The sequence below is a fragment of the Grampus griseus genome (genome assembly GCF_964374135.1).
Source record: "Grampus griseus genome assembly, chromosome: 14".
Taxonomy (NCBI): Eukaryota; Metazoa; Chordata; class Mammalia; order Artiodactyla; family Delphinidae; genus Grampus; species Grampus griseus.
Window position 1 is genome coordinate 23,117,966 of NC_139008.1, and position 27,523 is coordinate 23,145,488.

Here is a 27,523-nt window from a genome sequence, read left to right on the forward strand (position 1 = left end):
AAAAGGCTAAGATCCCTAGCCCCACCAAGTGCACACATCAAAGGATGGAGTTCCCCAAGCAGAGAGCACGGTGCTCTTCCCATCATATGCCAGCTTTACTGTCCCCAGAAACTGCCCTGAAGCACCTAAGGGTCACACTTGCCCTATCAGAATACAAAAACTCTTCAAGGATTTGACAGGTGGAGATCCCAGAATGAGACTCTCTACATGAGAAGGGGTTTGAGGAAAGGACACTTTAGTTAATCCTCCTTGGAGAGTTTTACCTGCACATCAACAGATCCTAAGGCCAGGAATAGAAAAGAGCATCACACATCCATAATACGAACAAGGGCTGCCATTTATCCTGTGCCAGACACTGTGCCAAATGCTTTCGAGACAGTTCTGATTATCCTTCTAACAACACTTGTGAGGTCCTATTATTGTGCCCATTCCACAGATGAGGGAACTGAGGCTCGCTAAGCGATTTGCCAAAGTCCCAGAGCTGGGAATTACTTTCAAGATGATATCCGAATGCAGGTCTAATTAGAATAACCACCACGTAACTGTTCTTGCTTCCTGAAATCCTCCTCCCAAAAGCCCATCTGCTGCAATGGGTAATCAACTGAAGCAGAGAGGACTCAGGGCCTCTTCTGTATAACAAAAGGGTAGCAGGTCCTCAAGACAGCTTCCTTGTACACTAGATGGAGAGCAGGATGTCAAGTGACGACCCTCCCTCTGCACTGAGCATGGGGGCTTCTCAGGAATATTCCAGAGGGCAAAGAGGGGCCTGGTTCTGTGGACTGCACAGAAGGCAGGAAAGCTCCTTGGTCACCTCCTCCCTGCTTCCCCCACTTCCCCTCTCCATAATCAGACACACCTGCTGTGCCACCCCCTCCACTCTCTAGTGGGCAGACATAGCATTTACTGTAGCCGAGGTTTATTGAGCACCTGCTAAGTGTCAGGCACTGCTCTGAGAGCTTTATCTTTATTTAAACCAGACAAAAGCTATATGGGGTAGGTACTGTCACTGTCCCTATTTTATGAATAAGGAAACTGAGACACAGAAGAGTTAAATAACTTGCCACACTATCCCTATTGGAAAGTGATAGTACCTGGGTCGGGCATCAGAACTACACAGACTTTATGATCAAACAGACCTGGATTCAAACATTGACTCCTCTACCAGCCACCGGTGTGACATCTCCCAAGTTACCTAACCTCTCTGAACCTCAGTCTCCTCATCAGTAGTACGGGAGTAGCAAGGATTGTTGTAAAGGATAAAAAGAAATATGTGTTCCTTACTCATTTGACAAATATTTATTTAGCATCTACTATGTGCCAGGCACTAGGGATGTATCTGCAAACAAAACGGGGAAAAAAATCCTACACTTGTGGCATGCACACTTTAGCAGGGAGGCACTTACATGTTAGCTCAGTTAATCCTCACAATAAGCCCAAAGGTTAGGCACTATCAATATTTTACCCGGGCTTCCCTGGTGGCACAGTGGTTGAGAGCCCGCCTACCAATGCAGGGGACGTGGGTTCGAGCCCTGGTCCGGGAAGATCCCACATGCCGCGGAGCAACTAGGCCCGTGCGCCACAACTATTGGGCCTGCGCTCTAGAGCCCGTGAGCCGCAACTACTGAGCCCAAGTGCTACAGTTACTGAAGCCCGCATGCCTAGAGTCCGTGCTCCGCAACAAGAGAAGCCACCGCAGTGAGAGAACCGCGCAACGCAAAGAAGAGTAATCCCCACTCGCCGTAACTAGAGAAAGCCTGCGTGCAGCAACGAAGACCCAATTCAGCCAAAAATAAATAAATTAAAAAATATATTATACCCATTTCCCAGATAGGGAGGAGTCTCAGAAGCAGTTTATCCCCACCCCCTCTTCATCCTTCTAGGAAGTAGCGGAACCTGGATTAGACGTTAAAAGTCCAGTCTCTGGAGTTCGACTTCCTGGTTTCAAATCCAGCTATTTTCATCTAATTGCTGTGGGCAAGTTACTAAATCCGTCTGAGTCCGAATCTCCTCATGGGAAAATGGGACCAGGAGACCCTATCCCACGAGATTAGCCCAAGGGGAAATAAACCAAGTCTAACATTTAGGAAGCACTTCTTGGGTTCCCAGCACACAAAAGGCTCACAGAAACCCTAGGAGGGACGTCCTATTTTTAACAGAGTTGGAAACTGGCTCTCAGAGAGGGTAAGTAATTTAACTAAAGGCGCACAGCGCATAAACGGTGTGATTCCACAGCCCGCTCTCTGACCCCCATCGCGGCGCGAAGAGAAGCTCTCCGGTCCGGCAAGGTTGAGTGAGCGCCAGATAATTGGATGCGATTATCCTTTCCTTCCTTCAGCTGCAGGGGAGGGCTGCCCGAGGCGGCAGCTGGCGCGCACCCCTGGGAAACTTTCCTAGCGCGGAGGTCCGCGCGCGGCTGCCTGGAGCTGGAGCCACTGTCTCGATACCCCCACCCCCCGATTCCCGCCCCCGAATGGTTCTCCCCCCCATTTCTTGCTCGCTCCCCACTCCCCGCCAAGGCTGCCACCCGGGGCCACCCTGCTGCAGACCCGCGTTGGGGACACGCCCCGCTGGGGCGCCTTGTTCTGCCCATCGACCCCCTCTCGGGGTCAGCGAGGGGGCTCCGCCACGTCGCCCAACTCGGCGGATACCTGGCAAGGCAGCCCCAGGGCCCGCCCCGCGTCCTGGCGAGGCCACCTCACCTCCCACCGAAGTTCGCGTCGCCTGCGCCTGGCGCTCCGGCCGCCGCCCGGTTGGCTCACCCGCGAGGAGCGTCGGCGACACTGGGCCTGGCAGCAGGTAGACTGCGCGTCCCTGCACACGCGCTGGACTTCCTGCCTGGAGGGCCGATTGCTTTCTTCGTGGAATCGAGCCAGGTTCTTGCGAGTGCTGAGTTAGCGCACCTGTTGGCATCCGAGACCTCTATTCATTAACCTCGAGTCTGCATTCATTCTTTGCTTCCATTGATCAAACCATACAGAGCGCCCACCAGATGCTGCACAACGGCTTGGGTGCTGCGGGCACCCAGGGGACCCGGAGGGCGCGCGGACTAGGGCTGCGCTCTCCAGAACGTTGGCCACTAGCCATGTGTGGTTATTGAGGGCTTGAAATTGTGGCTCCAAAGACTGAGATGTGTTTAACAATTAGGACCAAAAAGAGTTTTTAAAAAAACTCATTAACAAGTGTTAAATTGAATGTTAAAATGATAATATTTTGGATATAGTTTTTAAAATGAAATTATTATTAATCTCACCTGTTTCTTCTTTTCTAAAACACAGTTACTAGAACATTTATGCGGTATGATGTGTCTCCTTTCATATTTCTATTGGGTGGTGCTGATCTTGGGCAGGAACCCATAGGGTGTTCCCAAATAACCTCTCCCAGTTCTCCGTTCTAGAATTTATTCAGCCTTTTCTTATTTCCTCCGGGAAACAGTTGGGGAAAACCTACTGTGTACCAAGCATGAAGCTTGTGTTGGTTCACAAACTCGGGAGCTTCCCGGGTGAAATCTGAAACTGGTCCTGGTACACAGAGGGCAAGAGGAGGCCAGAGAAACAAGCAGGTCACTCCAGATTGGTAGGTGGCAAGTGTAACAAGAAAGAGAATCTACCTACGAGGCTCGTCTTGGGTGCTGCAAGATCTCTGCCAGGAACCTCTGATGAATCCCCAGTACCCAGGATAGAGCCTGGCATGTCAGAGGCACTTGGTATTCACTGAATGAATACAGTCACTGGAGCTGAGAGTGAGACAGGAGAAGGAAATATACCAGCCCAAAAATTCAATGAGGACCCTCCAGCCCATGGCTGTTTCCTCACCGTCATCATCTTCAATTTTGTCAGCATGCCCCTTACATGTGTGTACATCGCTTTACAGTTTGCAAAGCGCTTTCACACCTTTTATCACATTTGATACCTACACAACCTCATGAGAGGGATATTAGGGGATTGAAGAGTCACACTACCCCCAGGCCCCAGTTTCTTTTTTTTCTTTATTTTTAATTGATGTATAGTTGCTGTACAATATTACATAAGTTACAGAAGTACAATACAGTGATTCACAATTTTTAAAGGTTATACTTCATTTATAGTTATTATAAAATATTGGCTATATTCCCCATGTTGTACAATAGATCCTTGAGGCTTATTTTATACCTAATAGTTTGTACCTCTTGCTCCCCTACCCCTATCTTTCCCCTCCCCACTTCCCTCTCCCCACTTCCCTCTCTCCACTGGTAACCACTAGTTTGTTCTCTACATCTGTGAGTTTTCTTCTGTATTATATTCACTAGCTTGTTGTATTTTTTAGGTTCCACATATAAGTGATATCATACAGTATTTGTCTTTCTCTGTCTGACTTACTTCACTTAGCATAATGCCCTCCAAGTCTATCCACGTTGCTGCCAATGGCAAAATTTCATTCTTTTTTATGGCTGAGTAGTATTCCATTGGGTGTATGTGTATATATATCTCACATCTTTATCCATTATCTGTTGATGGACACTTAGGTTGCTTCTATATCTTGGCAATTATAAATAATGCTCCTATGAACACTGGGGTGCATGTATCTTTTCAAATTAGTGTTTTTGCTTTTGAGATATATACCCAGGAGTGGAATTGTCCAGACCCCAATTTCTGATGGAAAAATAAATAAAACCAGGGGATTTGCCCAGGACCAATTTACTGTGGTAAAAGAACTATAATTCAACTACATCTTCTGACTCTGATAAAGGTGTCTTTATCTCAAGCAGAAAGGCTGTGTGTGCAGTGGTTAGACATGCAAGCTGTGGAGTTTGGATAGAAAAGACTTTGAAACTTGCCTCCCCCACTCCCTAGCTGTATGACATTGGGAAAGTCGCTAACCCTCTCTGTGCCTCCATTTTCTCAATCGTCAAACGGGCTAATAATAGTACCTACCTCACAGGGTTGTTCTGAGGATTGAACTGAGATGAGATCTGGAATGTTACCATTAGCCAGTTTTTTTTAAATGTAAGCATGTTACTTTTTTGAGTTGCCCCCAACTGTGCCCAGATTTCTTCAGCTAACCTGATGGAGAGGGACTGGAAAGTATGACACCATCTATTTTAAAGGTGGTGAAACTAAGGCTCCTGGTCACAAAAGGGATTTGACTCAATGCTTTGGGAAGAGTAGCTGTGAAACTTCCATAGGAACCAGAAGGCAGGCTCCCCAGGGGCAAAGCAGAGCCGTTGCCACCCCCTGGAGCACACATTATATCCAAGACATGATTTTATTCTGCCATCTCCCGAGAGGATGGTGTTTACACACTGCAAGGATGCTTGCAAGTGAATACAAACGTAGCCCCGGAGCCTCCAGAAGCAGGGACTGCGCTCAGCCCAAAGGCTGCGATCCGCTCACACCCCCTCACCTGCGCCCCCTTGTGGAAAGTCCCTGCAGTCTGTCCAGAAGGTGCTGCGTCCGGAAAGGGAACCAATCTATACTAAGTACCTCGGGCTGGGAGCCCACCTGACACTTGACGTCGTGTATGACCTCATTTAACTTCTCCATGAGGTAGCTTTACAAATATGGAGACTGAGCGATAGAAAGTAATACAAACAAAGAAAAACGAAACTTGCCCAAAGACACACCACTATCAAACATCAGAGCCAGCGTCCGACTCCTTGGAGCTTGCAGACTTTCCCCAATTTCGCATTGTAGCCTTGAAATGGAGTCAAGCCAAGTGACTTATTTGGGGGTCAAACTTTGTCACAATTCCATTATTCCATCCCACATGGAATCACAAATTACGAAAATATCCCCTCAACACCTAGAAAAAAATCCCCCAATGATCAGGCACTGGGGAGTAGGATGGGGCTGGAAGCCGACTGACTTCTAAATGCACTGACATAACAGGCATGATTCCCAAGATAAACTGTTCCACCAGTTTCTAAACCGCTGACTTACATATACACTAGAATCCCATTTATTAAATATCAGCATAACATGTCTGTAAGTTAAGGTAAAGTGGTCAGAAGAACATAAGCTTAAAAGTGGTTACTGCTGGAGAGGGAAATAGAATAGAGTATTAAGAGGGATGTTAGTTTTTATTCTTGTTTCTGTGTCATTGGAAACAAGCATATTTATACATATTTCTGAAAAGTTGAACAAGCATTATTCTTTTCATAAATTCAAAAGACAATTAAAATTATTTTAAAAGGCAATATTAAGCTGAAAATCCATGTGATTCTGAGGGGCATCCTGGATTAAAGATAAAAAGATTATTATCTTAAAAATGGTAATGAGGGGGCTTCCCTGGTGGCGCAGTGGTTGAGAGTCCGCCTGCCGATGCAGGGGACACGGGTTCGTGCCCCGGTCTGGGAAGATCCCACATGCCGCGGAGCGGCTGGGCCCATGAGCCATGGCCACTGAGCCTGCGCGTCCGGAGCCTGTGCTCCGCAACGGGAGAGGCCACAACAGTGTGAGGCCCGCATACTGCAAAAAAAAAAAAAAAAAAAAAAAAAAAAATGGCAATGAGAGAACTTCCCTGGTGGTCCAGTGGGTAAGACTCTGCGCTCCCAATGCAGGGGGCCCAGGTTGGATCCCTGGTTGGGGAACTAGATCCTGCAGGCATGCCACAACTAAGACCCAGCACAGCCTAAATAAATATATTTTAAAAATTTAAAATTAAAAAAAATTTTTTTTTAATGGTAATGAAACATAGCAGGACCCTATGGTCCTTGCCCCCCATGTCCCCAGTCTGCCTTTTGTCTGTGGAAAAACTTTAGCCAAAGAATAAGCTTAATCAGGGAAGTGAGAAAATGCAGAAGCAAACAAAAGCAATCATACAGGACAAAACAGTAATAGTTTGGTCCGTAAGCAAAGTCATGGACCTTTAGTTCCTTCTCAAGGGCTTTAGAAAATATTCTGAGCCTTACGCTGTGAGCTGTCCTGTAGATACTGAAACCTCCGCCGTGTAGAAGTTAACTTGACCAGTCCATGATGACCAGACTGTAGCCACGACATAAGCTGCCATGATTCTGAGAACTGGCCTCAAAGAAATGGGAACAAACCGACCCTGGAACTGAAGATTAACTGTACTTAGAACAATCAAGATGATGCTGGTCAGACCACCGCAGGACCAATTTCAAGATGACTGTCAGAGCTGGCTGTGCTCTTACTGCATGGAGCCCCCTCCCTCCATCTATAAAAGCTCTTGCCCACTGATTCTCAGCGAGGGGGAGTCAGCCTTTGGACAGGAGTCCACCTTCTCCCCCAAACCCCCGGTTGCTGGCATCCAAAATAAAGCAAACTTTCCTTGCCACCAACCTTGCCTCTTTATTGGTTTTTGAGTGGGGAGCAGCTGGACCCACTTTCGGTTACAATAACAGTGAAGTAGCTGAAGAAAGTGAAACTGGTTCTCCCTGGGCCAATAATAACAAAAGGTAACATTTATGAGCCCTTACAGTATACAGAGCGTTGGTCTGGAATCCTTTCCGTATGGTCATGCATTTAATCCCCGCGACAGCCCTGTGAGGTAGGTGCTGTGATAGCCAGCCTCCACGATGGCCATCAATGGTCCTAATCCTGCGGTGCTCACATCCCTGTGTGTTCTCCTCCAGCTCTGAACAGGGCCAATTTATGAGACCAGTAGAATGTTGTGGAAATGACAGTATGTTACCTCAATGGCGAAGTCATAAAAGACCTTTTATTCTCTCTTGTATCACCCGCTCTGGGAGAAGCCAGCTAGCGTGTCGTAAGGACACTCAAGCAGCCCTATAGAGAAGCCCACCTGGGGAGGAACTGCATTTATCTTCAAGCCTCTTTATTATCCTTTAATCCTTTAATCTTTAATTTGTCCGATTTGGGGGTGTGTGTTCATTCAAGACATTGGCATTTTGTTGTTGTTGTTGTTGTTTTGCCGTATGCGGGCCTCTCACTGTTGTGGCCTCTCCCATTGTGGAGCACAGGCTCCGGACGCGCAGGCTCAGTGGCCATGGCTCACGGGCCCAGCCGCTCCGCGGCATGTGGGATCTTCCCGGACCGGGGCACGAACCTGTGTCCCCCGCATTGGCAGGTGGACTCTCGACCACTGTGCCACCAGGGAAGCCCCACACATACATTTTTACTAAAATAGGATTATATCCTATATATTCTTTATATTTTTTGTATTCTGTTTCAATTTTTTTTCACTTTAACAAATGTTGTGAAAATTTTTTTCATGTCATTATGTGAGTTCTTTTAAAACATCGTTGTTAAGGATTAGTTAGCATTCCATTCAATGGATAATTTACCCAACTGACCTCTTATTGTCGGACATTCTTTTTTTGTTGGTTTGTTTTATACATACACACACACACACACACACACACACACACACACACACACACACATATTGGCTGCACCGTGTGGCTTTGGGTTCTTAGTTCTCCAACCAGATATTGAACCCGGGCCCTTGGCATTGAAAGCACAGAGTCCTAACCACTGGACTGCCAGGGAATTCCTTGTTTTATATTTGAAATAGGATCATCATAAAAACACAGTGGTTGACTATGTGCACTCTGGGTTCAGACTTCCTGAGATCCAAGCTCAACTCTGTCACTTCTCTACAGGACCTTGGAGAGGATATTTAACTCTCTGGAGCTCATTTTTCTCATCTGTGAAATGGGGTTATGGTAGTCCCTACCTCACTGGACTATTGTAAGGATTAAATGGATTAATCCACATAAAGTACATACAACGGTGTCCGGCCTTCAGAAAGTAGTCACTCAATGTGGCTTCACTGTCATCATTGCCACCATCATTAGTTTCACTGTAACCCTTTGTGCCTATGTGTTACATTTTCCTAAGGTAAATTCCTAAAAATAAAGTGACCAGGCTAACAGATAGGATTTTTAAAAATTAATTAATGAATTTATTTTTTTGGCTGCGTTGGGTCTTTGTTGCTGTGTGTGGGCTTTTCTCTAGTTGCGGCGAGTGGGGGCTACTCCTTGTTGCGGTGTGCGGGCTTCTTACTGTGGTGGCTTCTCTTTGCTGTGGAGCACAGGCTCCAGGCACGTGGGCTCAGTAGTTGTGGCTCACAGGCTGTAGAGCACAGGCTCAGTAGCTGTGGCATACGGGCTTAGTTGCTCTGTGGCATGTGGGATCTTCCTGGACCAGGGCTCGAACCCGTGTCCCCTGCACTGGCAGGCGGATTCTCAACCACTACGCCACCAGGGAAGTCCCCAGATAGGATTTTTGATATTCTATGATAATCTGATCAGCAATGGAGATTCATTATTATAATTCTTACAAGCTAGTGAGTTGACTTTTCCTGCAGGGACAGCTGTGAGTGATCTGTGTGTCCTGGAGACATATTTTTGAGATCATGTTCTTCCACGTTAGCCTGGCATCTGTTTTATTAGACACGGATGTTCATGAACAGCACCAAGGTTGTTCATTCTGGAACTCTACGCTCACCACCCCAGAACATCTTCAAGATCCCACAGGAAGGAAAAGAAGGAGCAATGCAAATGGTAGTGGGATTGTGGAAGCTCTGTTCCCAGCATGTCCTAGAGACAGTGACCTCAGACGAAAGCACAGTCAGCGTGAGAGGGCCTGCAGCCCAGGGAAACTTCTCTGCTCCATGCCAGGATTTCCCATCTCCTCTAGGAGAAGGAGGTGAGGGGAATGAAAAGAGGAGTCAAGGCAGAACTGGTTTAATGCAATCACCCGTCTTTTATGAACATTTGTATTATTTGTTATTGAAGAAGAGGTAGAGCAGACAATGTTGGCTGGACCACCCAGTAGTCATTCCTAACCCTATTCTATAAGCTAGAGAACCAGATCCTCACTTCCCCAACCCTCCTAGCAGCTAAGGGTGGTCATAATGCCAAATTCTGCTGGCTTTGTCTTTTATCCCTCTTTAGTACCTTCAACATGGATGTAATGTCTGGAGATGTGGCAGCCATCTTGTGGCCATGAAGACAAAAAGCCAACATGCTATGGATGGCAAAGCGGAAAGACAGAACCTAAGTCCTTGATGGCATTGATGAGCTGCCAAACTCATCTTGAGATATCTTACTAAATAAATAAAAATGCCCTGAAGGGTTAAGCTGGGCATTCTGTTACTTACAAATGAAAGCATTCCTGATACAAGCGCCTTAGAATAATTTACACCCATTTTTATTTTTTTATTAAAAAATTTTTTTTGCATTTACTGAACACTCTTTTCTTACAAAGAAGAAAAAAACAAATCCCTGACTCAAACCTATGCAACAACACTTCAAAACTTACTGCTCTGTTCCGGCCTTTCTTAGAGGAAGACACCTGGTAGGACCAAGGCCTAGCAACCCACAGAAAATGCTTCCCTCTTCTTTCCATGGTAATACTTGCACCCACAGCTGTCTCCTCCTCATGAGGTGATATATGTGGGAAAATTCTACAGTCCTGCATGAAAAGGTCTCCCAAACTTGATTTAAAATGAGGCTGGTGTCGCGCTTAATAACAGATTTGGAAATTACTCAGAAAAGTACAGGTAGAGAGACAGAGCAACGACGAAGATCTGTTGGCTGCACCAGCTACCGCCGGTCATTTTCTGCCACCTGTACTGGTGGAAAGCTGGGACATAGTGTGAGAAGGAACAAGCAGCCTCAGAGACGAGCCAAAATGAGAAAAGAGGAGAGAGAATCATCTTCCTGGTTTCCCTCCAGTCCTCGGTTTCCATCCTTTCTGAGGCTCAGCTGTGTCTTACCCAGCAACCTTCTAATAAATTCTCATTATCCCTTAAGAGAATCAGACTGGGTTATCACTGCTGAGAAATAAAAGAGCTGCGATCTTTACAATCAGCAGGTGTCAGAACTTTGGTGTAAGTCAGGGAACATGTCAGAAGGTGAGGAAAATATTGTTCTAAAAGCTTTTAGGCAAATCAGCCAAATGAGTAAAGAAAAGCAAACAAACCAACAGCAAACTCAAACTCTCCACTAAAATTCAGAGTAGCAAAGGTTACTGGCTAATTCTCTGGCTATAAATGAACTAAGATGATGAACTTTATTTGCACGCATCTGTGGTATATAAAATGCCCCCTTTTTTGTCCCATTTTGCAACCCCATAGTTATGTCTTACACAGCCACAGCTACTATATTAACATTTATTTAGACATTTGCAGTTTACAAAGCGTTTCTGTTGTAGATCACTTGTGGAATGACAGTTGTTGGGGGTGGAAAGAAGGGGAAAGGCAATAGGAAGCACCAGGACAATCTACATTAAGAACGTGGTCAATGGGGCCAGGAATTTACTCTTTTTTTTTTTTGGCTGCATTGGGTCTTTGTTGCTGTGCGCAGGCTTTCTCTAGTTGTGGTGAGCGGGGGCTACTCTTTGTTGCAGTGCGCAGGCTCCTCATTGCAGTGGCTTCTCTTGTTGTAGAGCTCGGGATCTAGGTACGTGGGCTTCAGTAGTTGGCGGCGCACAGGCTTCAGTAGTTGGGGCGTGTGGGCTCTGTAGCTGTAGCTCGCCGGCTCTAGAGCGCAGGCTCAGTAGTTGTGGCACATGGGTTTGTTGCTCAGCGGCATGTGGGACCTTCCCTGACCAGGGATCAAACCCGTGTTCCCTGCATTGGCAGGCAGATTTTTAACGGCTGCACCACCAGGGAAGTCCTTTACTCTTTATTTAAGTCAAATACAATACATCAGACTCTCCCTCCCAGGATCTGGGAATTGTGACTCAGACCTCTAATCAGTCTTTTCAGAGTTTATATCAACTTGGAGCTGCAATGTGGCCATATTTTGCCATGTGAAGGGAGAAGCGGACAAAATCAGGGGCAAGTGTGAGGTGCAGGCTCTGGGAAGAGGGAAACAGCAAACATGAACTCGTAGGCAGGAACAGATAGGTGTGTTCAGATAGGAGGAGAAAGGAAGCCAGCCACAGTGGTGATGGTAGGAGATGGGGCTGGACAGATCCCCCAAAGCCTGCTCCACACATGATAAGGAGAGCGAGGGTGTATTCTAAGTGGCAAGAGGAAACCAGAGGAGGAGGGGATGTTTAGCAGGAAAATTACAAGATCAATTTCCTTTCTGAGAAGTTGGTTCTGCTGGTGGACAAGGTTTGGACAAGGCAGGGAGACAGGCAGGAGGCAGTCCTCGCCTCGGCAGAGGTGGTGGTGCTTTGGGTCAGGTGATCGCTGGTGGCGAAGGAGAGCAGAGGGCTGATTCCACCCTGTCCCTCTGCACCCTGGTTCTTTTTTCTCTAAAATGGGGATTGAAGGTTCCTACTGTCTTCTTAGAGATGATGAAAGTTAAATGAGGTAATGCATGATATGGATTTGGTACAGAGTAAGTCCTCAATAAGTGGCAGCTATTATTATTATCCTAATAATAAAAGAGAGACCCCACCATAGCTTTCCTCATACTGTATTCTAGTGCGGGAAACAGACAAACCAAGTAGTAAAAGTAAAGTGCTAGGATAGATAAAGCTGATAGGGGGAGCTGTGGAAAGACATGCGCCTCCCCTTGAAATAAAGCAATACCTAAATGGAATCAAGAATTCCATGTTTGATTCTGCTTTCTGTCCTACTCGCCATCCTTCTGTCTGAATTTCTGTTTGTCCGCTACCAGCCTTCTTCCCCCTTCTATTTCCTTCCAACAGATTTTTGAGACCTTTTCCCAAAGAACTACCCTATTTCTATTCCTGTAAAATCAGTCATCTCCTGGGAGGAAGGAGTTTCCTTCAGGGTTCTGGGCTCATTCCCCTGCCCCAGAGAGAACCCAAGGCCTCTCCTGGCTTGGGATGCAGACCAAGCCAGGGCCAGGTGCCAGGTGCCGCGTGAGACCAGTAGGAGGGAGATGAGCACTGGCAGGCTCCATCCATCTCCTTCCAGATCTGTGGGCTGGGATCAGGGCTGGGAGGTGGCCTCTGGTGAGGAAGGGAAGAAGGAGGCACTGTCTCACAACAGAAACAGCCATCGTTTCTTGACACTGCTTTGTGCCACAGACTTTACAGGTAATTTTTTAAAACTTCAAGCATATATAGGTAATATAGCTGTGCAATACAGAAGAAAAGGATTATCAGTAAATACCCCCAACTTGTCCTGAAATTTACTATGCATTTCCAAGCACATACATATTCTTGTATTTTCTTTACCCAAATGGTAGCTTACCTAATACACTTCTTCTGCACCTTGCTTTTTTCACTTAAGTGTATATTTCCACACATAGAACTTTCTATATGTCGAACTTTCTATATACAGCTATTTGATGGCTGGATGTATGTGTCAAAATGTATTCAACCAGCCTTGTATCTATATTGATTTAGGCCGCTTCTTTCTTTTGCTAGTATAAACAACATTGCAAGGAATAGCCTCATAGAAATGTCATTGCTTGTCTTGCAGAATTTTAAAATTTTATGTAGTTTGAATAAATGAACAAAACCGAACCTCAAACAAAACAAAAACACTTTTTTACAAAGCACTTTCATGGTTTTATTTTTTACATTTATATCTTTGGATTTTCTTTTGTGTGAGGTTGGCATCAGATTAGGTTTGTTTGGGTTTTTTTCCCCCAGATGCTCTGCCAGGCACTTCAGGGGATTATTCTCACTACAACCCTTTCTACAGGTGAGAAAACAGAGTCTCAGAGAGGTTGAGTCACATGGCCAAGCTCACTCAGGGAATAATTAGAAACCAGTTTCCAACTGGAAACTCAGTGACCCAACCCTTTACTACATTTATTACTAGCATTTATTTTGATCCAGGCAATTACTTCTTAAAAAAAATAACTTTCTATCTTGGAATAGTTTTAGAGTTACGGAAAAATTTGAGAATATCACAGAGAATTTCCATACACCTTAGACTCAGTTTCTGTGATTATTACTATCTTACATCAGTAGCAGATGAGCCAATATTGACACAGTATTATTATCTAAAGTCCATACTTTATTCGGATTTGCTTAGTTGTTACTTTTCCTGTTACACATTCCCACCCTGATGACCATATTACACTTAAGTGGTCATTTAAGCGGTCATGTCCCCTTAGGCTCCTCTTCACTGTGACAGTTTCTGACTTTCCCTGTTTCTGATGACCTTGACAGTCTTGTGTAGCTATTCAGGTCTTCTGTAGGACGTCCCTTGACTGGGGTTTATCTGATGTTTTTCTTATGATTTGGCTATGGGTTTGGGGGAGAAAGACCCACACAGGTAGAGTGTCATTCCCATCACATCATATCAAGGGTGCTTACATACCATCAACATGACATCACTGTTGATGTCGACCTGGATCATCTGTCTGAGCAAGTGTTTGTCAGGTATTATTCAGGTAGTTACTTGCCGTGCCCCGCCCTCCCTTTCCGCAGTGTCCTCTTCAGAGGGAAGTCACTGTGTGCAGCCCGCACTTAAAGACTGGGGAGTCAGGCTCCACCTCCTTGAAGTAGCTGTATAAATTATTTAGAATTTTTCTGCATAGGCGATTTATCTACACTTCCCATTTATTTAATTTGGAAGTTACTTGTATACAAATGTATATACAATTACATTTCTTTAATTATTTGGCACTTATTTATATTTGCTAATTCCTTTTCATTCTATCTTTTAAGCTGTACCTGGATAGAGGCAGAGATGAAACGTGGATAAGGTGCAAATTTTAAAAGACAAACACGGCACGTAGTGAAAAACTATCCCTCGTACCTTTCTCATCCAGGCCTCCCAGCTCCCCACTCGACAGATATCTTATGCATTTACAAACATGTACAAATATATTCCCCCCCTCTTTTTTTTTTCCTTTTGGTACCCAAATGGTAACCTACTAGATACACTTGTTCGGCGTCTTGGTTATTTTTATTACACTTTTTAAAATCTGGGAGGTCTCCCCTCCTCGCGGCCGCTGGACGGAGCTGTCCCGGGTCTCTCCGGCTCTCCAGCCGCGCCTCATGGGTCCCCGACGCGGCGGAGCCGCACCCTCCCACTGCCTCCCGGCTACACCTCGCCTCCCAGCGCAGGGCTGCTCGGGTGGTCCAGCGGGGTCGGGCGTGGGAAGGGCCACCGGGACGCCCCGCCCCCGCCCCCGCCTCTGTGACGTCAGCCCCGGAATCTGGAATCCCGGCTCCGCGAGGGAAGGCCGGGAGGCGGCGGCGGCCGGAGCGGGTCTCCGGCGGCATTTCGGGGGCGCGCGGCGCAGCCATGAGCGAGTCCAGTGCCAGTACGCTCCCGCCCGGCAGGCCGAGCAGGCAGGCCTTCATCCACCAAGGTAGGGCGGCGCGGACCCGGCTCCAGGCGGCCGGCGGGTGCAAGCGGCCGCGAGGTGCTGGGAGCTCGGCGCGGGCCCGGCCCCCTCCCCACCTCCCGGCTTGGGGGAAAGCGGATCTTTCTTATTGCTGGTCTCCCTCCTCCAACCCATCCTCACCCAATTCAGAGAGCCCATGCCCTACCAAAAGGAGCACTAGAATGGGAGTCTCGACAGTGGTGAGTTTGCCTTCCCAAAGCTGGTCGAGGGATCCCGGGCAAGTCTCAAAATAATCTTAGATGTTAAATGAAAAGATTGTGAGATCCCTGTCAGCCCTAACATTCTGATACCAGGTGGCTGCCTCCCAAACATACGAGGCTTTACAATTAGATGGACTTAGAACTGAATTCTGCCTCGGCTATTTATTGCTGTGTGATCTTTGGTAAGTGACTTGCCCTCTCTGAACCTTAGGTTCTTCAGCAGTAAAATGGGAATAAGATGTTGGTGGGATTAGTTGAGAGAAAAATGTGTGAAGTGCCTAGCACAGTGCTTGATACAGAAAAGGCACTATCAGTGGTAGCCAGACAAGTATATGCTTTTCCCTTTTTTTATTGGGTAAAACTTAAGAGTGAAGTGTACAGCTCTGTGAATTTTAACATAAATGTGTACGACCGCTACTCAGTCAAGATAGAAAAGTTGCCAGTACCCAGGCAGGCTTCCTTGCAGCATTCATATCTTATATTTGCCCTTAAGAAAACACAAGACCCCACCGTGAGGTTTTGTGTGTGTGTGTGTGTGTGTGTGGACAATGCTTCCAATACCTAGTACCTTGGCTTCAACTTCCCCACTGTGAGTTTTATCTGCAGCGTTTTTTCTATTTCAATTTGAGAATAGAGATTTTGTTACAAGGATCTACAGTAAAGCATGAGTGTAGATTTGGGCATTGGGCCCCTCTGATTGGATTGATCTCAACATCTAGAAGAAGAAAGAGAAAAACATCTAGAGTGACTCAAACTCCGGGAACTTGCTCGGGAATCAGAAAAAAGACTGGGTTTGATGCTAATTATTTTCTAATGCAGTGTTAATAGTGCTGGCATCAGCTCAATTTCAGCCTTTCAGTAATAGCTATTCAAGTATTTTCCACATGATTTTTTATCTTTCTCTTATTTAATCACACTTCATCACATTTAAGATGCCAACCCTGCTTTCCCATACAGAAGGCAAGGAGATTCCTCTTCCTTGGATCTTTGCTGGGTGTTCAAGGGGATCTCTAAGCATCTTTTTATGAGTACTGTAACTAGCGCCTCTAATCAAAAGGTTCTCCCTGTCCCTTGGACAGATGATATTTTATGACCTTGTACCCACCAGCATGAGTGGAAGGCTCAGAAGGGACTGTGTTTATGACTTTGCAGCAGTTTGTAAACCATGACGCACTGTATGAGCATCTCGGGAGGACAGCTGGAGGGGGTCAGGAGACAGGGCGTCTAGTTTACAGAATTGGGAAGTGTGTATCCTTGTTAATGATGAAACAGATCACAACATTTGCCTTCTTTTTTTTTTTTCTTTTCCATGATGGTTTATTACAGGATATTGAATATAGTTCCCTGTGCTAGACAGTAGGACCTTGTTGTTTATTCATTCTGTATATAATGGTTTGCATCTGCTAGTCCCAAACTCCCACTCCATCCCTCCCTCAACCCCCCTTCCCCTTGGCAACCACAAGTCTGTTCTCTGTATCTGTGAATCTGTTTCGGTTTCGCAGATAAGTTCACTTGTGTCATATTTTAGATTCCACAGGTAAGTGACAGCGTATGGTATTTGTCTTTCTCTTTCTGACTTACTTCACTTAGTGTGATAATCTCAAGGTCCATACATGTTGCTGCAAATAGCACTATTTCATTTGTTTTTATGGCTGAATAGACAATAATTGCCTTCTTAATTAAAACTTTTCAGTGGCTTCCCACTGCTCTGAGAACAAGCTCCAGGCCTCCAACAAGGCCAGCAAGGACCCCAGCCCATCTCTGCAGGCTCTCATCACCTACAGCCTTACCTTAGCCCATGCTGCTCCAGCTACACTGACTGCCTTCTCATTCCTCCAACATATCAAGGTCATTTCTGCCTCAGGGCCTTTGCATCTGCTGTTCTCGTTGCCTGGAGTGCATTTCTCTTTGATCTTCCTATGGCAGCCTCTTTCTGCTCCTGTCAGGTCTCTGCTCAAATGTCACTTCAGAGAGGCAGACCTCTGGAGTCATCTTGTTTGGAGAAGTACCCCCCTATCTCTTACCCTGACCTTGCTTATTCCTTCAAAGCACTTAGCACCATCTGAAGTCATGTGGTTTGATCATTTCCTGGTTTATTAGCTATCTCTCCTTCTAGAATGTGGGTGCCATGAAAATCAGGGGCTTTTTCTTGTTCCCCTAGGACCTAGAACAGTGTCCGGCACGTGGTAGGTACTAAACCTGTGATGAATGAATGAATGATGGAGTATACCCACAGCCATGCTGGCAGCTATAGTGTAGTGGTTTCAAGTCTAGACTCTGGATTCTCAGATGCAAATCCTCTTTTTCCCATTCACTGGTTTTGTCTTTGGGAAAGGCAGTTAAGTGCCTGGTGCCTCAGTTTCCTTATGTATTAAATAACGAAAGTACCTACTTCAGGAGGTCATTATGAGGATTCAGATAATTTATATAAATAACTTACTTATATAAATAAACTCATAACTTACTTATATAAATAAGTAAATGCTTAAGTTAGTTATCTGTACCTTGGAACAAATCATCCCAAAATTTAGAGGCTTAGAACCCACTTACCTCAAGGTTTCTGTGGGTCAGGAATTGGGGAGTGACCTATCTAGGCTTTTCTGGCTCAGTCTGTCTTACAAAATTGCAGTCATGGTGTCAGCCAGCCATGCAGTCATTCAAAGGCTTACCTGGAGCTGGAGGATCCCTTCTAAGATGACTCGCTCACATGGATGGTGAGTTGACACTGGCTGTTGACAGGAAGCCTCAGTTCCTCTCCATGTGGACTTCCCAGAGGGCTGCTTAAGTGTCCTCGAGACGTGGTGGCTGGCTTCTCTCAGAGCAGATGATCCAAGAGAGAGCAAGGCGGAAGCTGTAGTGTCTTTTATGAGCTGGTCTTAGAAATCACACTGTGTTGTTTTTATTGTTCACATGGGTCAGCCCTGTTCAGTGTGGATGGGGCCTGTATAGAGGCGTGAATATTAGGAGGGGAGGGTCACAGGGGGCCATCCTGGGGAGTGGCTGCCATGGCCCATGTAAGTGTTAACTGTTGTTATGATGTCTCTGCTCTCCTACTAGATGGTAAGCTCCAGCAGGGCAGGGCCTGGGCCTGTTTGGCTCACCATGGCATCCCCCTGCTTAGCCCAGTGCTTGGTGTATAGGAGGCCTTCAATAAACACTAGTTGAAAGGATGCCCTTAGTGATTTGGTCCCCATCTTAGCTCCCATCTCCACACACACCCCCCACCCCCACCTGACGGTTCCCATGCCACTTTTTGAGCCTGAGAAGCTTCTGCTGTTCCCTCTACCATGAGGCTATTACTTTACTTCCTTTTAAGGCATACTATTTTTCTCATCTTTCAGTCTGGTGTCACTTCCTCCTGGAAGCCTTCCCTGACTACCTCCCCTCCCACAGGCTAGACTATGTCTCGTCTCTGTACCCACAGAGCCCGCTAGCCTCACCCTGTCAAAGTATCCCTTGAACTGTATTCTCACTTCTCTTGAGTTGTATCATTTTTAAGGGCAGGGATTTTGGAATTAAGCAGACCCAGGTTCAGACACCGACTTGGCCTCTTATAAACTGTGTAGCCTTGAGCAAGTTACTGCCCTTTCTGAGCTTCCGTTTCCTCATCTATAAAGTGGAGATTCTGATAGGAATGGAAGCCGGAGGACCGCCTTGTTCCAGGGCCTCTCCACCTGCTCCCCACCCCTCCCAGGCCCCAGCGCTTCCCTCCAGGTCTTTGCAGCCTCTGTTCCCTGTAGCCGGCACACCCTTCCCCCTGCTCTTCCCAGGGCCAGCTCCTCACACTTCTGCTCTCAGCTGGAATGTCCCCTCCTCCCAAGAGGCAACGCCTCCCCACCCCCTGACCATGAGGCATTTTGCCCTCTTCCAGGGCGTTTCGCCCCTCAGCCCCATCGTACCTGGCATGTTCTGTGTTTATTGAATGGAGTGACTCTGCATGTTTTTTTCCCTTTGTCAAATATTTACCATATTCCAGTCTGTCAGTACTTCATACCAGCCAGTAAATGTATGTGTACAGGATGTGTAGTATAACTACATGCTCATTCCTGTCGGGAGTCCTTCGGCTAGCATGCATGCAGTGACTTTTTTGGGGGCGGAGATCGAGGCATAATTCGCATAACAAAATCAACCATTTTAAAGTGTACAGCATTTAGTGCGTTCACAATATGGTACAACCATCCCCTCTACCTAGTTCCAAAATATTTTCACATACCCCCATCTGCTAGGGTCACTGAAAGGATTTAATGAGATAAGCAGCACCTTGTGGGCAGGCGCTGTGCACTTGAATGGTAGCTCTTGGTATTATTATGATTATGATTATTAGAGCCTTTTCTAGCCCCAGTATTATCAGGTTTGATGACTGCATGTGCTCTGTGCCTATACTCTCTGAAGGTATCTGTTAGATACTTATGTAGTTAAACAACTATTCCGTGGGCTATTTTAGTCTGACCGATTTTAGGAAATTTGAAGACAAGTAACCGTTTGACCTGCAGTGTTTTTTTTTTTTTTTAACTTTATCTGCTAAGTCCATTCATCCAGGTTACTCATCAAAGCTGTCCTGGGTGGGAGGGCTGTTGTGCAGGCCTGGACACAGGCCACAGTGAGCCAGCCTTCTGACCTGAGTTATTTTTTTCCCCTCTGTCTGGAAGAGGCCGAGCTCTGTCTGCCCAGCAGTTCAGGACCGGATTAGGCCCAAAGGCCAGAGGCCGTGAGTGGCTTTTTTTGTTTGGTTTTTTCTTCAGGAAGTGAAGAATTTAAGGGATAAAAGGGGGAAATGACTTTTCAGTGTTGTTAACTTTGTTGCAATCTGGCTGCTTTGTAAAAGAGCATTGTTTGGCTGTGGGACCACCCAGCCCTTCTGTGTTTTCCCACTCCCACCAGGAGAAGGTGGGGAACTGATTTTGGGCCAAAAGCATGCACCAGGCGAGGGGCCTAGGGACAAAAGAGGCAGGCAAGGGACGTGCTTTCACGAAGCTTCTAGTCCAGCAGGGGAGACCCTAAACAGGTGGAGGGAAATGGGTCAGAGACAGCTAAGCATAGGTGCTGAGAAGGAGATAAGCAGGTGATGAGACAGAGAGGGGGAGCGGCCCGCCTGGACAGCCCTCCCAGGAGGGGACCGCTGAGCCGAGGCCCAAGGATGTAGAGGAGCCAGCGCAGGTGAATGGGAAGCCCCGGTGGGAAGAGTGCTCGGAGGGGCTACAGGAAGAGCAAAGGGCAGAGGTGGGAATGGCCTCCATGTATCTGAGGAGGCCTTGGGCTGGAGCTTGGAGAGGAGATGGGACGAGGTCAGCTAGCAGGAGCCGGTCCCTGAGGGTCAGTAGGCTCCGTCAGCAATTTGATTTGGGACTCAAGTGGGTAACTTTCTTTAATTCCTCAGAGCAACTCAGTGTAGTAGGTGTTATTTGCCCATTTTATCCCCCTGGAAACTGAGGGCCTGAGATGTTACTTGACAAGCTGCTGCAACAGAAGGATGTTCATGTTGTGAATAGAGCTACCGTGTCCGTGTATTAATTTGACATGTTTTTTGAGTCCCTGTTATGTGCCAGCCCCATGCTAATCAGTAGGGGTGTAAGAGTGAGTAAGACATGCTGAGGTCATTGCCCTCATGGTTCAGACCTTAACTTGACCTTGGAAAAAGGTCCTATCTTCTCTGAACTTTCCATATTGCAAAATAAGGGTAATACATAAGAAGGGCCCTTCCTGAGGATCACAGGAGATAGCTAGGTAAAGGATTTGACATCATCATGGCACACGGTAAATGCTCAGTAAAGGCGAATTTTTGGTTATTGTCACTTCCAGGAAAGTTGGAAGTCTTTTTTGGAGAGGTCCTAGCCAAGGAAGATAAACACTCCACATAGGGAGTAGCTTGGTCCTTAGCGAGAGGACACCCCCTCCTCTCCCTTGCCACTGCAGATTTAAATCTTCATGTACATTAAGTTCATCAATAAATAATCAGAGTCCTGGCTTCAAGTAGGTAGCACGATGTGCCAGGCACTGCCCTAACCCGGGGTCTGCAAACTACAGCCCGTGGGCCAAATCTGGGCCACCACGTATTTCTATAAAGTTTCATTAGGAAACAGTCATGCATTATGGCTGCTTTCCTACTGCAGTGGCAGGTTGAATAGTTGTGACAGAGACCGTGTGGTAAATAGTATTTACTATCTGGCTCTTTACAGAAAAGATTTGCTGCCCTCTTTTCTAAGCACTTGACATACAGTAGCCATCTAATAGCCTTAGGATGGCTGTGCGAGGTGGGAACTACTACCCCTATTTTACAGGTGGGAAAACTGAGACACAGAATGGTCAAGAAACTTGCCAGGTCACACGGGTAGCAAGTGGAGCCGGGGTTAGGATCCAGGCAGCGGGCTTTGGAGCCAGTGCTCTTAACCACGTGTCATGTCACCTCCTCAGACAGACAGAAGCACCGTAACAGCTCCATGGACAGTCCACCGGATGCTCTACTGGCTTCGAAACCAGGAGGCCTGGGTTCTGGGCTCAGCATGGATCTGATTGCTCAGTTAGTCACTGCTCCTGACGGCTGTTTGCTTGTCTGGTCATAAAGCCTTGGGACCCAGCCGTTCCCCAGGCCCCACCCAGGTGCCAGGTGGTGTGACTCACGCAGGTCCCCCCAGCCCTGCGATTCTGAAGTCTGGCAGATGGAGGAGGCTCCCAAGGCCCCGGCTCCTCCCCTCTCAGACTAGGTTCTGGGTTCCTGTGAAAAAGGCCCCTCTGTGTTGTCCAGTACAGTAGCCACTAGCCACCCGTGGCTGTAAGGTGTAAATTGAATAAAGTCTGATAAAATTAAAAATTCATTTCCTTAGTCTTACCAGCCACATTTCAGTAACCCAGTAGCCACAGTGGCTAGTGGTCACCACGTTAAATAGTACAATTATAGAACATTTCCGTCATTGCAGGATGGTGCCCCTTGACACGTGATGCCCTGCCATGGGCTGTAGCCATGCCGACCTGCGTAGCTCAAGGACAGAAATTGCCACATGGCTGCCCGGAGAGATCCTGTTAAATCCGAGTCAGATTGTTCTCTGCTGAGAACCCCGCTTGGTTCCCACCTTACCCAAGCAAGGTAACAACATGGCCCACAGGCCCCACGTGGCCTGGCCTGTTTCTCCCCGACCTCCTACCCTGCTGACTCTCCTTCAGCCACACGGGCCTTCTTGTTCCTCGAACTGACCAGGCACAGTCCTGCCTCAGGGCCTTTGCACTTGCTCTTCTCTGTCTCTACCTTGCTCATCTCTATCTTCTGTTGGATGCTCTTCCTCCAGATAACCACGTGGCTCTTTCCCTCCCTCCCTTCAGGCTTTGCTCAAATACACCCCTGCTTTATTTTTCTCCAGACATCTATCATCATTTGAAATATATTGTTCTTACTTGTCTATTGTCTGTCTCCTCCAGAGGCAGGGGGAGTTTGTGTGTCGTATTCAAGGCTGTGTCCCAGTCCTAGAACGGTGCATGGCACGTAGCAGTTGCTCAGTAAATCTTTTCAAGTGAATGGGTGAATGAATGGATGGGTGGTTGGGTGGTCCTGCCAGGAGTAGGGCCTTGATGAGTCCCCTGGCCTCAGAGGTTTTTGAGCACTTGGTAGAAATGTCATAGAAGCTTTAACCAGATCCCCTGCACTGGGAGCTCCTTGGTTAAGACCCTTTGGCAGCTGTGAGCAGAAATTATTCAGGTGCCCCAGCTCCAGTTAGCATCCAAAATCAAAACAATGTCACACACACAGACATGAGTGGAAAGAAGTCTAAGAAGCTCTGAAATCGATGTCTACATTGTCTTACTGGTAGCGTCAAACTGGGTGTACGTGCATGTGTCTAATAGGGCTGCCTTGTGTAAAGTACCTGAAGTAGAAAGGCTGTAATATACAGTCAACATCCCAATCAATATTTTTTTGCCAGCTTTTTCAATTGTGAAATAAAAAGTCACCCCTAAAGAAATGAATAATATTAAATGCTTAAATTCCTTACATCTTCTTCTCATTTTTTTGGTGCCCCTCTTTTGCTGGTGTGCTAAACATATACTTTGGTCTACCTGGGGGGTGAGCCAATGTTGCCTGTATCCTCAGCGCCAAATTCATTTATTCACAGTTCATTCATGCATGCGTTCATTCACTTAACAGGTTTTTATTAAGCATCCGCCATGTGTCAGGCTCTGTCTTACAGCCTGAGGACTCCGTGGTGAAGGAGAGAGATGGGGTCCCTTTCCTCATGGAGGTCACAGTCTAATGGGGGAGGGAGACGGTCAGAGTCAATACGCAGGTAAACACATAGGGAGGAGGATGGGCTAATGACAGGGATGCAGTGGGCTGGGCACTTGGGAGATAAGTGCTGGTTGGACGAGGCGGGGGGGAAACTCTTCGAGGCGGGAAGCAAGTCTGTAAACCTTCATCGTCTCCAGAGCCCCTGCCCCCAGCCCAGAGTCCCACACAGAGAGGGACTCCATGAAAGGTATCAAACAGAGCTCATTGCCACAGCAGCTGGCCGGTTGCCTGGACCAGATGACCCAGAAGGTCCCTTCTTCCCCAGAGTTTCCATGATTCTGTGAGTGGGAAGAAAAACCCTGGAGTGAAGCCAGCACCAAATACGGTCAGGCTAGGTTCTCGGCAAGCCCCTGAGGGAGGCTGGCGGTGGTTTTGGTGCCATTTAGGTCACAGTTGGCCTGTGCCCACATTCTGGGAATGTTTGTGCTCGTTGGTAGGATTTGGTGTCCTGTGGAAAGAGCTGCCCAGCAAGTTGGGACGTCAGGATGCTCTCCAGATGTGCCTGCCTCTGCCCATTCATCCATCCATTCATTCATTCTCCAGATGGAGAGGTTTCTGTGAGCAAGGCACCGCTCTAAGCCTCAGAGAGACTAACTTTGTCCTTAACCTGGAAGAACAGCAGATACCAGAAGAAGTAGTTACCCCTGCCCCTGTCCCCATATCTCCTGTAATAATTACCCAGTCATCCTCCCACCTAAGTAACCTCCTGCTTGCTGAAATCTGACTCCAGTGGCCAACAGATTCTAGGCCTTCCTAGGTGGAGGCAGCCCAGTATCTGAGACCTGCTCCAGCCTCCCATGCACATGGTCATCAAGCAGCCTACACACCACAGGCTTAAATGATCAACTCAGGAGAACGTCCGACAGTAACTAGTGAGCCATTCTTATCCTCTCAGGATGAGAAAACCAAGGCTAGGAGAGGTGATGCCACCTGCCTTTCTAAGAATCGGTAGAACCAGGAGTCTGTCTTGACATCAAAGCCTTGGGCAAGCCGCCATCTCTCCAGACCTCAGGTTCCCTGTTGAAAAGCCAGGGCAGCAAAGCCTTCCCAGCAGGGTGGTGTGAGAAATTCAGTGATGTCATGCTTTGAAAAGTGTGTGGTCCTATATGCAAAGGGTTGGAAGTGTACCAGCTACAAAAATAATGGTGCTTGTGTTCAAGGGTATAGTTGTGATTTTTCTTTTAACTTGAAGATGCAGAACTTCCCAAGGATGTCTGAAAAGGAAAAAGCATTCCTCTTCAGTGATGGCCATTTTGAAAATAGAGTTTTCCATCAGAGGCTGTTGCTGGGAAATGTGAATAGGATGTATCCTTCCTGTGGTGTGGCTGCAAGAACCATCAGATGATTAGTTTGTGTGGCATTTTATTGTTTACAAAGCACTTGCAAATCCATGGCCCACCGAGTGGTCTCATAGTAAAGACTATAGCTTTGGCATCTGACAGACCTGTGATAGGTTCCTAGTTCCAGCACTTCCTAGCTGTGTGAGTGGGCAAAGCACCTAACCTCTCCGAGCCTCACTTTCTTCATCTGTAAAATGGGATAATTCTGTTCACTGAGTAGCTCAGAGAATTGAGTGTGGTGATGCATATCGTGTACTGCAAATAGCCTGGCGCAAGGTATGCTCCCAAATTCCCAGCCAGTATTATTTATGTTGTTGGTACATTTGTCCTCATGATCACGCTGCTGAGGTCATGGTATTATACCCACTGTTCCTGAGATGAGAAACGTGTGACTCAGAGGCGGTCTTTGTTTCTCCTGGGGTGGCCTGGCTAGTGGGTGACAAGCCAGCCCGTCTCCAGCTCCGGCCCTGGATCCCGCAGCTGCTGAATATTCAGTGGGTCAGTGCCGCTCCATATTCAAAGGCCTTTGTTCTGGTTCATAACAGCCCTTTGTTGCTGGCCAGAGGGAGGAGCGGTGGGCTTTGAGCCTCTAGCCTTCAGCCTCCACCCCAACCCCGGACCCCCGTGTTTGCTTAGGGAGCCATGTTACTAATGGAAGTGTGTCATGCCCTGGGGGGGGGGTGCTGGGGCCGGGAGTGAAGGTTGAGCCGGGTTTGTCGGCTTGCGCTTGGTGACTGGCAGGGCTCCAGACGCGTGTCCGTGTCATCAGCGGTGGGACAGCTGTTCTGCGATGTGAACTTGCCCATCGGAGAGGCAAGGATTACAGTTCTGCACCATCAGACTCCAGCTCGGATCAAGGCCTTGGCCGGTCCCCTCCCCCCGGTGCTCCCTCGCTGTTAGCTATAAGTACATTTACAGAGCCCACTGCGTGCAGGGCTGTGCTCAGTGTTTCCGCCTGCATGATCGCCTTTGATTCTCACAAGCTGGCACTCCTGTGATGGATCTCGTCCTTAGCCCTGAAGCCTACAGAGGGATCCTTTGAAACGTGCTCCGATCACGACACGCTTTGGCCCAGAGCCCCGGGTGGCTGCCCGTCTGCCACATTGAAGGGTCATAGCACAGCCCACAGAGTCTGACCTGATTTGTCCTGGCCACCTCTCTGATCCCTGCTTTCCATTCTTCCTGTCCCAGCTCCCTGTTGTTGCTTGATAGATTGCTCCGAATGTGACGGCTTAAGCCATTTTATTGTTTCTGCTGATCCTGCGCATCAGGAAATGAGCAGGCTACAGAGGAGACGGTTTGCTCAGCTCTGTGTCCTATCTGCTGGGTCTGAGCATCCAGTGGCCTTTTCGTGCCCATGGTGGGGCCTGGCGAGGACGACCAGGGTGGCTGGGGACCGGCTGCAACGGCCTGCTGGGGTCATAAGCCGGAACCTTGATCCTTACTGTCAGCCAGTTCCTTGGTTGTCCTCCTTGGAGCCTTGGGGCCTCTTTCTCTCCACGTGGTTGTGTCAGCAGCATCGCTGGACTTCTAACACAGCAGCCCCAGGCTCCCAACAGCACAAAGTAGAAGCTTCCTGGCCCTTTTAAGGCTTGGATCTGGAACTGGCAGAGTATCAGTTCTCTCGCGACCTTTGTTTAAAAACAAGTCATGGGTCCAGCCCGGATTCAAGGGGAGGAGACCACAGAGGGCTGGTGTGGCTCTTTGGGGGCCACCAACAAAAGAGCCTTCGAGGCTCCCATTCATTCACTCTTCCCCACTCACCTAGGCCTCCATGCTCTTCTTCAAGCATGCTGTGCATGCCCCTGCCTCAGGGCCTTTGCACTTGCTGTTTCCGTCTCCCAGGATGCCCTTCCCCAAATATCCACAGGGCTCACACACCCCCTCTATGTAGCCTCAGTGCCATGTGAGTAGGGTATTTACTTTGTTCACTGTAGTATCCCTAGCTTCAGATCTGACACATGATAGGTATATTTGGTGAATGAATGAGTTTTTGAGATGAGGAAACTGAAGCTCAGAGAGGTTAAGTAATTTCCCCAAAGACACACAGCTAGTAATCAACAGACCCCAGATTCAAACCCAAGCAAGCTTTGCTGCCTGGAGGGGTAATTGCTTAGGTTATCACAGCTGCCTCCTACCTCCTCCTTCCATGTCCTGTCTCCACTCAGGATGGTCTTCCCAAACTAAAATCGGATCAGGTATAAAATACATCCTGAAAGTGGCATTCGTTCCTCACCTTCAACAGAAAGCTCTCCCTCCTTGGACCTCTGCACAAGGCACAGCAAAACTTGGCCTCCAGCTGTGGTCTGATGTAGCAGAGTGAATATTCTTTTTTTTTATTTTTATTTTTATTGAAGTATAGTTAATAGAGATTCTTGAGTAGGCAGACCTGGCTCTGTTTCCAATGCCCCCACCCCCAGGCTCTCTAAGCATGGGCAAGTTACGAATGTCATCCATTCATCCATCTATCCAATAAGTATTTATTGAACTACTCTGAGCCAGGGATGCTGCTGGG

The 27,523-nt window shown here is 47.4% G+C and overlaps 1 protein-coding gene across 1 annotated transcript in view; it reads left to right on the top strand.

Annotated features, from left to right (window-relative positions):
- Window positions 1–15,037: 15,037 nt before the first annotated feature.
- The window catches only part of TMC7 (transmembrane channel like 7), a 50,376-nt gene continuing 37,890 nt past the window's right edge, over window positions 15,038–27,523 (top strand). Inside the window, exon 1 of the mRNA XM_082669569.1 lies at window positions 15,038–15,160. Within this exon, the coding sequence (XP_082525695.1) occupies window positions 15,094–15,160 (67 nt within the window). The 5' untranslated portion in view covers window positions 15,038–15,093. The remainder of the gene's footprint in view (window positions 15,161–27,523) is intronic.